Source organism: Aquarana catesbeiana, linkage group LG05 (genome assembly GCF_042186555.1).
Source record: "Aquarana catesbeiana isolate 2022-GZ linkage group LG05, ASM4218655v1, whole genome shotgun sequence".
In the NCBI taxonomy this organism is placed as follows: Eukaryota; Metazoa; Chordata; class Amphibia; order Anura; family Ranidae; genus Aquarana; species Aquarana catesbeiana.
In genome coordinates this window covers 451,899,855-451,912,329 of record NC_133328.1, presented here as the reverse complement: position 1 = coordinate 451,912,329, position 12,475 = coordinate 451,899,855, and the positions used below count along the sequence as shown (strand labels likewise).

The 12,475-nt window shown below is 42.0% G+C and overlaps 1 protein-coding gene across 5 annotated transcripts in view; it reads left to right on the top strand.

The window, feature by feature from the left end:
* The window catches only part of RNMT (RNA guanine-7 methyltransferase), a 96,101-nt gene that overhangs the window by 49,961 nt on the left and 33,665 nt on the right, over window positions 1–12,475 (top strand). For all 5 annotated transcript variants that reach the window (XM_073631285.1, XM_073631288.1, XM_073631286.1 and 2 more), the window contains exons 8-9: window positions 10,139–10,320; window positions 11,322–11,486. In XM_073631285.1, coding sequence (XP_073487386.1) covers window positions 10,139–10,320; window positions 11,322–11,486 — 347 coding nt within the window. The remainder of the gene's footprint in view (window positions 1–10,138; window positions 10,321–11,321; window positions 11,487–12,475) is intronic.

Sequence of the window (12,475 nt, the reverse complement as noted above, 5' to 3'; positions counted from 1 at the left end):
ACACTGGCACACCCTAAGACAGGAAGTCCATCAGTCTATATAACCGCTCCCACTACTGGGAATATCTGTTTTTTCGCCAGTGTCTAAGGTGTTGGTCACGAGTAAAGATGTGCTGTGCTGAGCTCCATTGGAGCAATCCTTGCTGGGGCTAGCTATGCAGTCGGATCCATTCAAGGTGTCTTTTAGGCTGAATTGAATGGTACCCGGGCCTCGTGTCCGAAGAAATGACGTCTTTGCTTGTAAACACTTCTCTTTTTAGAGAGCTGGACCCCGGATACAGTACTTTTTGGTTTTAAGGCCATAAAGTTTTTATGGCGGTCCAGGATTGTGGGTTTCCCCGAGGATCCCTGGCTCCTGAAGGTTGTTAACGGAACCCACCGAGAAGGGTGAAGATTGGGTCTGTTGGTTTTACCACAGAAAACCCTGCGGCAGGAAAGGTAAGTGGAGTTTTCTAAGAAATTTTTGAATTTTCTTATGAAATGTCTCCTTTGATTAGTAAATTTTGTCATGCCTATGTGTCACCACTGGGGGCTGTATGGAGCACATACCTTCTCGTGCTTCCTCCAAGAGACACGCTGTGTCAGGAGCAGCAGGCTTCTTTCCTCTCCAGCTAGCAGCAGACCTCCGGTAAGTCTCGGGTCTTTTCTCTTCTCCAGACACCCCCCACCTGTGCTGTATTCTCCCCCTCTTCACGAGGAAGAGCATCGGGGGAAAGAACGGGGGAAAAAAACGTTCAGCACACCGCTACTCGGTGGCTTCCAGGCTCTCTCCTCGCCATGTTTCACCTCACATGATGATCCTTTAGGATCAGAGACTCCTTTTTTTTTTTTTTTTTTTTTTTTTTTTTTTTGAAAAGGAGAGGAAGGAGGGCGATGGGGGGGTGGAGCTTAGCGCGACGGAGTCCTCCAAAGTCCAGCGCGGGTATGTGTTTTTTTTTTTTTTAAAGCACCATTTATTACTGCTTAAGCTGGTGGAGGGATGCAAGAGCATAGAGGGGCATTAAAGAGGTTGGTGACACAAGCATTATTTTTGACACATTTACTATTGCATCAGGCTGAGCATTAATAGCAGCGGCCGTGGCTGACTATTGCTCAAGCAATGGATGCAATTTCTTTTGGAGTACCTCTGCTTTGTGCATCGGGCTATGTTCAGAAGAGGGGGTTGAAACACACCCAAAAAAGGAGCTAAAAGGGTCTCCCTCAAGCTCTGAAAAACCTACTCTACAAGTAGCATCCTCCCCTGAGAAGGGGTGGCTGGTCAGAGTGAGCATCGGGGCCATGAAATATTTGTAACTATTTTCAACCCTGCAGCCCCTGTTAATTGTACTCTTTTTCTCAGCCATGGTAGGTTTTAAAAAAAAAAAAAGTTTTGCGACTTTAATCGCATCCCAGTGTGGTCAAGATGCGACAGATTCTCTTCTATTTTCCTAGGGGCAGGAGAAGACAATTCTCTCAGGGGACCGTGGTGAGGCTGATGACTCCTCTTTTGAGGTGTCAAATGCGGGAGAGTCAGCGTTCACAATCTGTAAGATTGATGGTACAATTTCTTGCTGAATGATCCGCTCCACATTTATGTACCCCTATCTGAATGCTTGGGTTCGCTAAAGCCTCCTCAAGCCGTGCATGCTTTTTATGCTTTTTCCTGTCCATTCTTTGTTGGGCTTATCTGGGATCACCCAGATAAGCATTATTTTTCTTCTAAAAGTTTTTCCACACTTAATCCTATGGTAGAGAAAATTCACCAAGTGGGGTATATTAGCAATTAATGCTACTATGGGGGTTATTTACAAAAGGCAAATCCACTTTGCACTACAAGTGCACTTGGAAGTGCAGTCGCTCTAAATCTAAGGGGTAGATCTGAAATGAGTGGAAGCTCTGCTGATTTTATCATCCAATCATGTGCAAGCTAAAATGCTGTTTTTTATTTTCCTTGCATGTCCCCCTCAGATCTACAGCGACTTTACTTCCAAGTGCACTTTCAGTGCAAAGTGGATTTTCCTTTAGTAAATAACACTCTATATCCATTGTGAGTAAGCTTGACTTGTCCAGCAGACAATACTCAAATACTTAGGGATCCAATGAATAAAAGGTTGGGATTCCTATTAAAAGCTTTTTTCTCTGGCAGATTGAGTGTCTCAGCCTGCACTGGCAGTAATTGGTTAATCATTGAGAAACCAGTTTAAACAGGTGTTCAAGGTTATCCTGCTCAGCCGGTTCAGGAGGCAGTTTGTGGTTTGCAATAGTTGCAATGACAGACTCTATCCTTTAGGCCTTGCGCCCTTCGCTAAGCCTCATGCAAGAAGCTCTTGGCTAGTCTTCCTTTTTTGCGGTGAAACAGCTATCTGGAGATATTTTGGATGATATATCCAAAGAATTTCTAGTAAGAAAGATACCCCCTTTTGCCATTTAAGTGAAGGAGTAAATGTATTTTTTATTTTCAAAGCTCCAGGCAGTTGCGACGGCTTCCGCCCTCAGGTTCAAAGGGTAATTCTCAGGGTTAACCCCAGGGACAAAAGAGGTCTTGGGGGAGGAAACCTACAAGGTATTGAAGCCTCCTTTATGAGGAGGTACCCCCGCTTGCTCAGTAAGGAGAATTTTTTTCTGCAGTTCTCATGGATCTGGCAGAAGGGGTGTCAAAACGAATGGGGGATTTCCTCAATAGCTCCAAACGTACAAACTGGAGTTCCAAGGGTTTCCGTCTCCTCGTTTTCTCAGATCAAACGTTCCTAAGGATCCAGAGAAAAAAATCTTTCTCTCAAGCACTGGACCATCTTTTGGCAAAAAAGTGTTCATGATGGCCCCCATGTAAGAGCAGAGGTTGGGGTTTGGTTAAATCCAAATGGACATTCTGGATCTCAAAAGATCTAAATTTCCATTCCTGAATATAATCTCTCTTTTTGCATGAAGTCAATCCAATCTATTATCTCCATCCTCCAGGAGGAGAACTTCTGGCGTCAATCGACGTCAAAGATGCATATCTCCATATGCCTATTTCCTTGCTCACTAGTAATATCTTCTTTCAAAGTGGAAAATCTTCATTTTCAGTGTGTAGCTGCTGCACCTCGAGTACAAAGGTTCTGGCTCCTTTTTCTAGCCAGATTGAGGGCCCAAGGTATAACGATTATGGTTTACCTAGTCGATCTGTTCTTAGACCAGTCGGTAGCCCGCTTAGACCAAAGTATGGTCACCACATTCGACTACCTGGAATATCTAGGTCGGATTCTCAACCTAGGAGGAATCTTTTTTTTTGAAAAACATGAAGAAAATACTTGGGTCTGATCATAGGTACACCCAGAAAAGGGTATTCATTCCCCAGGCTGAGATCAGCGCCATAAAGGAACTGATTTAGGTAGTCAAAACAACATGATTTTCTCCTATTCAACTTTGCATGAGGTTGTCGGGAAAGATGGCTTCATACGAGACCGTTCTTTATGCTCAGTGTCATTCTAGACTGCTGCAAAACAGTATCCTATCAGCTTGAAACAAAGAGTTCAAGCTCTACATTCCCAGTGTGTCTGACGCCAAAGCCTACGGCACCCTGATAGCGCTCAATCTCGTCTGATCTTGGAGACTAAGCAGGGTCGGGCCTGGTTAGTACCCGGATGAAAGACCACCTGGTAATACCAGGTGCTGTAGGCTGGGTGCGCCGGAGCCTCAGTTTTATTTATTTATTTTTTTTAATTGTATTTTTATTAAGAAATGTTTTCAAAAAAGAAAACATAGTATACATACTGTAGATGTATCAATCAAGAAAAGAAAATAAGCAGGTGTAAGATTACAATTACAGTGATTCAGTACAAACTGTAATCAGAAATTATAATATAAACAAAAAAGAGCCAAATGAAATCAGTAAAGGTTGGTCATCTTGCTGTGAACTCTATTATATATTTCAATTAACATACAAGGGGCAGCAATAGAAAAACAAGAGCCGGAACCTTATGAAGGGCCCTGTATATAACGATCCCAAGGAGCCCAAATCCTATCAAATCTCTCCAAAGCATCTTCCACCATGGCTGTCATATGCTCCATTCTACGAATATCAGTAACAGCTTGTATAAGCTGCGTCTGGGTAGGGGGGGAGGTGGAAAGCCAACATGCAGGGATAGCTCTTTTGGCGGCCAGTAATACATACGATGCCAATTTGTTCAAGGGTTTTCCCAAACCGGGGATTGAGAGGCCTAGAAGGAGATGAACCGGATCCAACGGAACCCGGAAATCAAGAATCCACTGGAGCACGGACACAACCATGGACCAAAAGGGAGCTATCAAATTGCACTGCCAGAAAATGTGATAATGGGAACCTCTGATCCTTTCTCCAGTTTATTTTTAACATCCAAAAAGTCTGCAAAGGGGAAAATCCTTCCTTCAGTTGCCTGGGAAATAGTAACAACATATGCCAACCTTTTTTTGTTTAGGTTGGGGGACAGTCCTGAAAGAGGCAGCTGTCCAAGAGAAGTGGCCTAGATCAGAAATGGCCTTTCCCATTAAAGCGGGGGTCCACCTATCTATCTTTTTTTTTTTTTTTTTTTTTGGAGTTCATTCACAAACTTTTCTTCTCATGATTATCTACTCACGTGTTCTGTGTAATAAGTCCGGCTGTGTACGATTTCGTTGTAAAGAATAACTTATAAAATTCACTGAAGGCGGTTTCCATCTTCATTGTGGGCGTTTGAAGCCCACAAGCATGTATTTCCTGGATGCGGTGAATGCTGTGCTCCCAGTATTCACCGAGATGTTGTGATGACGCTGTTGCACAATGCATGCTGGGAAGCCCGAGACTAGCTCCCAGGGGACTGTGGGAGGTCTGGGAGAGGCTAGAAACACGCCTACTCCCATGGGAGGAAAACCAGGAAGTGCTAAGAAGATTAGAAAAAAAAAGGTAATTACGGCAATTTAAATTTTTTTACACAGCATGTCAGCATCTAGGCAAGGAAGAGAATGCATAGAGATAATGTTCAAAATTTGGGTGGAACCCCGCTTTAACATTTTAGAAATGCAGGCAGAACTCTTGGTCCTGAGGGCCTGAACGTTCAGTTTAAGGTATTGTCCTGCTAGGATTCAATCCGTGTATGCCACAGCAATTGCCTATATTAATCACCAAGGGGGCACAAGACGTTGTGCGGCCCAGAGAAAGGTTAATCTTATCCCATCTTGGGCAGAAAACAATGTACTTTGCCTATCAGCAGTTTTTATTCTAGGAATAGAAAATTGGCAGGTGGACTACTTGAGTCGCCAGCAGTTGTTTCCTTCACCCCGATATCTTCCTGTCAAGGATGGGGGATCCGAGACATAGATCTGTTTGCGTCCAGGATCAACAAAAAAGATCGACAACTTTGTGTCAAGAACAAAGGATCCGCTAGCATGCGGAACGGATGCCTTGCTATTCCCGTGGAATCTGTTCTCACTGATTTGTGCTTTCACTCCTATTCTGCCTGCATCCATGACTTCTTCACAGGATCAAACAGGAAGGGAAGTTGTTGATTCTTGTGACCCCCACTGTGGACCAGGAGATCTTGGTATGTAGAGATCGTATAGATGGCAATAGGGAACCTATGGACCCTATCTTCATGGCCAGACCTTCTCTCGCAAGGTCCGGAGTTCCATCCTACTTTACAAATGCTAAATTTAACGGTTTGGCTATTGAGGCCCACGCTCTGAGGAAGCGTGGTGGACTGTCAGGTTCGGTAGTTTTCTACCTTGGTTGATGCAGAGCCGGCCTCCATGGTTATATATTATGGAGTCTGGGAAACCTATGTCTCCTGGTGTGAGCTGCACCTCAGGAATTAATTCGTAAAGTTTTTTGACTTTTCTGCAGATGGGGGAAGAAATAAAGCTGGCCTTGAATGCTTTCTAAGGACAGGTCTCGGCCTTATCGGTATTATTTCAACGACCACTTGCTTTGCATCCTTTGGGCCATAACTCTATTCAGGGGGTAACACGGCTTAATCTCTGGTGTTGTCGGCATTGAAAAACAGCCTTTTTTTTTTTTTGGGCCGATACTGCATAATAAGATTTTTAAAACAGCTTACCTGTAAAATCCTTTTCTTTGAAGTACATCACGGGACACAGAGGTCCCTCCCTTCTTTGGTATACACATGTATTGCTTTGCTACAAAACTGAGATACTCCCAGTAGTGGGAGGGGTTATATAGGGAATGCACTTTTTGTCTTGGGGTGTGCCAGTGTCCATCATCTGAAGGTGGCCTATAACCCACATAGTAACTACTATGGCTCTGTGTCCCTTGACGTACTTCAAATAAGTCTTTGATCTTCTCCTTTGGTGAGTTTTTCCCTTACTTTCCTGTTCCTGTGATGCTCATACAAAAAGATTAGGCTTATGGTTGTTTCCGGGACAGAAAATCACTGACCGCAATAAAACCTTTATCAAGTTTCCCATCTCGTGCTAAAGCCTGCCATAGATCAATCCATGTATGGGCAGGCTGATTGTACCCATGTCGATCCATCCATCGACTTGGGTACAACTAGCTTGTCAGATTTAAAAAATTTGATTACTGCCGGCTGCTATAGCGGCTAGCATTAATCATTGCTTACTGCCCATCGGCAGAACACAATAGCACTATGGAAGGCATCATTCCCCCCCCCCCCCCCCCCCATCAACCCTGTGGTGGAAGGAAAGAAAGAGAATTGATTAATCTATGATCTATGGGCTGCTTAACAGTATGTGAGGGTGTATCTTCCCAACAGGGACACAGATGGCAGTAAAACAGAGTTTAACCCTCCCTGCTCTCTCCAAATCCTAAAATTTTGGCTGCAGTTAAGCTTGCAATAAACTGCAAACCCATTATCTGGTACTCCAAAATTTCTTTTTTAGGTCAGACAAAAATATAGTACAAAATGCTGTGTACTACATCTGGGAAACATGAAGACCTGTTTACAGTGTCCTGTGCAATTTAGAGTTTTCAAAGTTGTATGAATAATTAACCACTTGACCTCTGGAAGATATACCCCCCCTTCATGACCATGCCACCTTTTGCAATACGACACTGCGTTCGTTTAATTGACATTTGCGCAGTAATTTTCCCACAAATGGAGCTTTATTTTGGTGGTATTTTATCACCTCTGCTTTTTTTTTTGGTGTGCTATAAACAAAAACTGACAATTTTGGGGAAAAAAAACAATTTTTTTTTTATTTTCTGCTGTAAAAATTACGCTTCTTCAAAAATTTAGGTCAATAGGTATTCTGCTACATGTTTTTGTTTAAAAAAAAAAAAAAAAAAAAAAATCCCAAGAAGTTTTATATTGATTGGTTGGATTACGCACACTTTATAGCCTCTACAAACTATGGTATATGTTTTATGGAGTGTATTTATTTTTTTATACTGGTGATGGCGATCAGCAACTTATAGTGGGACTGTGATATTGCGGCTGACAATCGGACATTGACACTAATACAGTGAACAGTGCTAAAAATATGCATGGTCACTGTACTAATGACACTGGCTGGGATGGTATTAAATATCTAGGGTGATCAAAGGGCAACTGTGCCTAGCCAGTGTTTTGTGTGCTGTATGTGCTCCTTTTAATATGGGAAGAGATGGATTCTAGTCCCTGCTTTGCAGGAACGCAGGATCCATCCTCCTACCCCCCTCGTCAGAATGGTAATCTGCCTTGTTTACATGGACAGATCCCCATTCTGTTTACTGACAATTGGCGAGTGCCGGAGGACATTGAGTGCCCAGCACCCACAGATCGGCTTCTGCTCTCAAGAATCGCAGCAGCAGGGCCCCACCGGCAGCGCGTGTGAGCCCCCTGCAAGCGAAAATGCTGAATCTCATATATGTACAGGTGCATCTCAAAAAATTTGAATATCATCAAATATGTAATTTTATTTCAATAATTCAATTCAAAAAGTGAAACTCATATTTTCTATATATTCATTACACACACTGATATATTTTTAAGCATTTCTTTTAATTTCGATAACTATGGCTTACAGCTAGTGAAAACACAAAATTCAGTATCTCAGAAAATTAGAATATTGTGAAAGTTCAATATTGTAGACTCATGGTATCGCACTCTAATCAGCTAATTAACTCAGTACACCTGTAAAGGTTTCCTGGGCCTTTTAAATGGTTTCTCTGGTTCAGTAGGTTACATACTGCTGACTTGACAGTTGTCCAGAAGACCATCATAGCTGCCGCCCTGTAGCAGTAAAACTGCTATAGGACGGTCAGCAAGTGGTTAAAGTTAAATAAGTGGAGACTTTAGTGGTCTGAGTGGATCTGTACTAATAAATCAAAATATAAGGTCATACTCTGGAGCTGGCTCTTGTGTGATAACAAGGAAAGTTTTCCAGTTCCTGTCACCCCCCCCCCCCCCCCTCCATTTATTATGCTCATTGGCTTTAGTCAGTACATTAGTTTATTGAAAATTTTAACTTTTTGGGGACATGTCACAGTGAATCTCACCTTCCCAGCAGAAGCAGCCTTGCTTCCTTTTTAATTAAATCACTGCCTGTGAGATTAAAGCTTCTTTGTACTCCATGCTGTCTCTGAAGCAAATAAGAATTTACCTTGTAGAAAATATTTGTTGCCTAACCTCCATGTGTCATGATTAAAATTTTGCTTAATGTTTGTAAAAAGCAGCATACAGTGGAACCTGCTCGTAATCCAAAGTACTCGCATATCAAAGCGAGTTTCCCCACTGAAGTCAATGGAAACTAAAATAATTAGTTCCGCCTTGACTTCAGTGGCATGCAATACCGCATGTGGCCAGAGGTGGGGGGTGCCGGAGAGCCTCGGAAACGTCCGGAAAGGCCCGAGGACACCTCGGCAAACCTCGGAAAGACTCTGTTCCCGAGGTTTGCCGAGGTCAGCCGAGCTGTCCTCGGGCCTTTCCGTGCATTTCTGAACAGCTGCGATCGGCGCCCCCCCCCCCCCCCCCCAAACACACTATTGCACGCGCTTTGGCCTGAATCGTGCTCGTTTTGCGAGACAACACTCGCAAACCGAGTTACTATTTTTAACCACTTCCCTACCCGCCTATAGTCAAATGACGTCCACAGATTGGATCTCCCATCCTGGGTGGACGTCATATGAGGGCCTCGGGTTCCCGGCCGCCTAGGGGGCGCCCGCCGCGTTGCTCGGGACCCGGTGCGTGTGCCAGGCGGCCACGATGTCCGCCGGGCACCCGCGATTGCCTGTTAACCGGGCCGGACCGTGGATCTGTGTGTGTAAACATCTGTGTTCCCAGAACAGAGGAACACTGATCGCTCTCCTCCCCTTGTGCGTCCCCTCCCCCTACAGTTAGAAGCATTCCCTAGGAAACACATTTAACCCCTCCCTGACCCCTAGTGGTTTACCCCTTCACTGCCTGTCACATTTACACAGTAATCAATGCAATTTTATAGCATTGATCGCTGTATAAATGTGAATGGTCCCAAAAATGTGTCAAAAGTGTCCGATGTGTCCGCCATAATGTCGCAGTCACGAGAAACAAACGCTGATCGCCGCTATTACTAGTAAAAAGAAAAAAAAAATTTTTTTTTTTAAAAATCTATCCCATATTTTATAGACGCTATAACTTTTGTGCAAACCAATCAATATACGCTTATTGCGATTTTTTTTTTTTTTTTTTTTTTTTTACCAAAAATATGTAGAATACGTTTCGGCCTAAACTGAGGAAAAAATTTGTTTTTTTTTTTTTTAAAAATTGGGATATTTATTATAGCAAAAAGTAAAAAATATTGTTTTTTTTTTTTTCAAAATTGTCGCTCTTCTTTTGTTTATAGCGCAAAAAATAAAAACCGCAGAGGTGATCAAATACCACCAAAAGAAAGCTCTATTTGTGGGGGAAAAAAGGACGTCAATTTTGTTTGGGTACAACGTCGCACGACCGCGCAATTGTCGTTTAAAATGCGACAGCGCTGAAAACTAAAAATTGGTCTGGGAAGGAAGGGGGTGAAAATGCCCGGTATTGAACCGGTTAAAAATACAGTGCTCGTATTGCTAAACGCTCGTTGACCGCGTTACTCGCAATCCGAGGTTCCACTGTAGTTTGATCTAGTTATTTTTTTTCTTTGACTTGTGTAGAACATTACAAAAAATGGGGAGTGGCAAAAAAAATGTGGAGGAATATGAAAGTTACTAAATGTTGTATGGAAACTCTGTTTTATTTCAGGAACTATTGTCTACAAAGTTGAAAGATCCAAAGATGACTTTTGACATCTGCAGCTGTCAATTTGTTTACCATTACTCATTTGAGACATATGAGCAGGCTGACATGATGCTCAGAAATGCTTGTGAACAACTTTGCCCTGGAGGCTATTTCATCGGCACAACTCCAGATGGCTTTGAGCTGGTGTAAGTGTTTAAGATCCTTTTTATTGCTAAGTAAAATGCTCAGAAAAATTAGCTGTCTGTTCCATCATGCTGCCAAATACTGGTACACAGGCAGCCTCTTGTGATATGTTTGACAGAAATCTTTTTAGAACATTTGTAGCTGAATTATTAACTCTTACTAAATGTACCACTTATTGAGATGAGTCATAATTGATTTGGGAACTTTAGAAAGATTAGAAATACTGTACATATTAGCTAATGCATTTACAAGTGCCATTTTGGCAATTTTTTTTTATTCTTGCCCCATTTTTAGTTTGGAAATAATGTTTTAAAGGGTGTGTATGTTTAGATCTAAAAAATGTGTCTTCCCCACAAATGTTTACTGGACTAATCTTGACTGCTTTTCTGGGAAAGGGCTGTTTTACAGAGATTTGTTGGTCCAGGTAGTGTTAGGAATGACTTCTAACTCTCTCCCCTCCCCTTACCTCTAATCTGCTGGACTTGGACACACTTGAAAAGCAGACACCAGCTATTTTATTTTTTATATAGAAAACCCATAGTGCTTTGTGAGGCCAGTGCCCTAGTTGTGCCCTGTGTTGAATATTCATTTGTAAAATTATTTTTTTGTAACTATTTTAAAGCAGAGCTCCACCCAAAAGGGCAAGCTCCTCTTTTTCGCTCCCTCTGCTACATTTGGCATTTTTTAGGGGGGGGGGGGGAGGTACCAGAAGTCAGCAGAACCTTTTCAGGAAGTACAGTGCAACTTTCGCATGTGCAGTAGGAAACCAGTTGTGAACCCTGAAGGCTTCACTGCCGGTTTTGCTTAATGAAGATGCCAGCGCCCGAAGCTGATTGACAAATCGGCTTGGGAATTCGACATCGCTGGATCACTGAACAGGTTAATGTCCTTATATTAAAAGTCAGCAGCTACAGTATTTTACAGTATCTATTTGTATTGGATTAATGTTAGTGTGTGCTTCTTGTGTATTTGGTTTGCTAATTTTATCTATCAATATTTACAGGAAACGTCTTGAAGCTTCTGAAACCAGTTCTTTTGAGAATGATGTGTATGGAGTCACATTTCAAGAAAAGGGAAACTATCCAATTTTTGGGTGCAAATACGACTTTAAACTGGAAGGTGTGGTTAATGTGCCAGAATTTTTGGTATATTTTCCAGTCCTTGTAGAGTAAGTGTGTTTTTTTTTTTTTTTTTTTTTTTTTTGGGAATTCATAAATTGTTTGCTATGTCCAAAATTATCACTTGCCTACTTTTATCCATATTACATGCACTTATCACTTTTTAATTCTATTTTATTCCTTCCTTCCATTAAAAAAAAAGTTAGTTTTGGGGAGTACCATTTTTTTCTGATAGGAATTTCAGCAGTGGGCATCTCCCAGTTTGGAAGCATTCTGTTTACATTTTTCTTATTCTGCAACAGCTGCTAATGGCAAACACTAGAGTGAGCTGAAGGAAAGCTTGCTTGACTTAGATCTGGGATAAATGAACAGGCCATTTCTGGTCCTTCCCTTTTAGCTCCATCTAGTTAATAATAATAATAATAGTAGTAATAAATTGGAGTGGAAGAAGAACCCCTTCTAGCAGTTTTGTGCAGGTGCTGATTTTAAAATGAAAATCTTACCTACTTCTCTCTTGCTAAACTTGGGCTTGCCAGTGGGTTTTTTTTTTTTTTTATTGATTTTTGTATGAATATTTCTTTTAGGGCTAGTTTACACTTGCTTTAAAACATGGCTTCAGACACGCTTTGTTAAAGCTTTTTGAACGCCAGTCAAATGACCTGTCACTAAATAAAATGGTTAGCTTGCAGTCCTGTTTACACAGGCTTTTGCTTGGTGCTTCAATGAGGCTTTGGTGGGGCTTCAAGCAAGCTTTGCAATAGAGTTCTAGGGAGGCTTTGAAGTACCACTAAAGCTACATGGGGTGTAACAGGTACTCAACAATCCAATACACAGGTACTCAACAATGCAATACAGACAGAATTTTTACTCCCCCCAAATCTTTGCCAAAGTCTATCCAATGGAAAATGTTTACTAAAAAATTGTCTTTTCCTGTGGTTGATTCTGCCATCTCTCTTAACATCTCATTTTACCCTTTGAAGAGGGATATCTTTGTTATGGCAACAGATAGTTGCCATAACCCTGGTATCCTCTTCTTCGT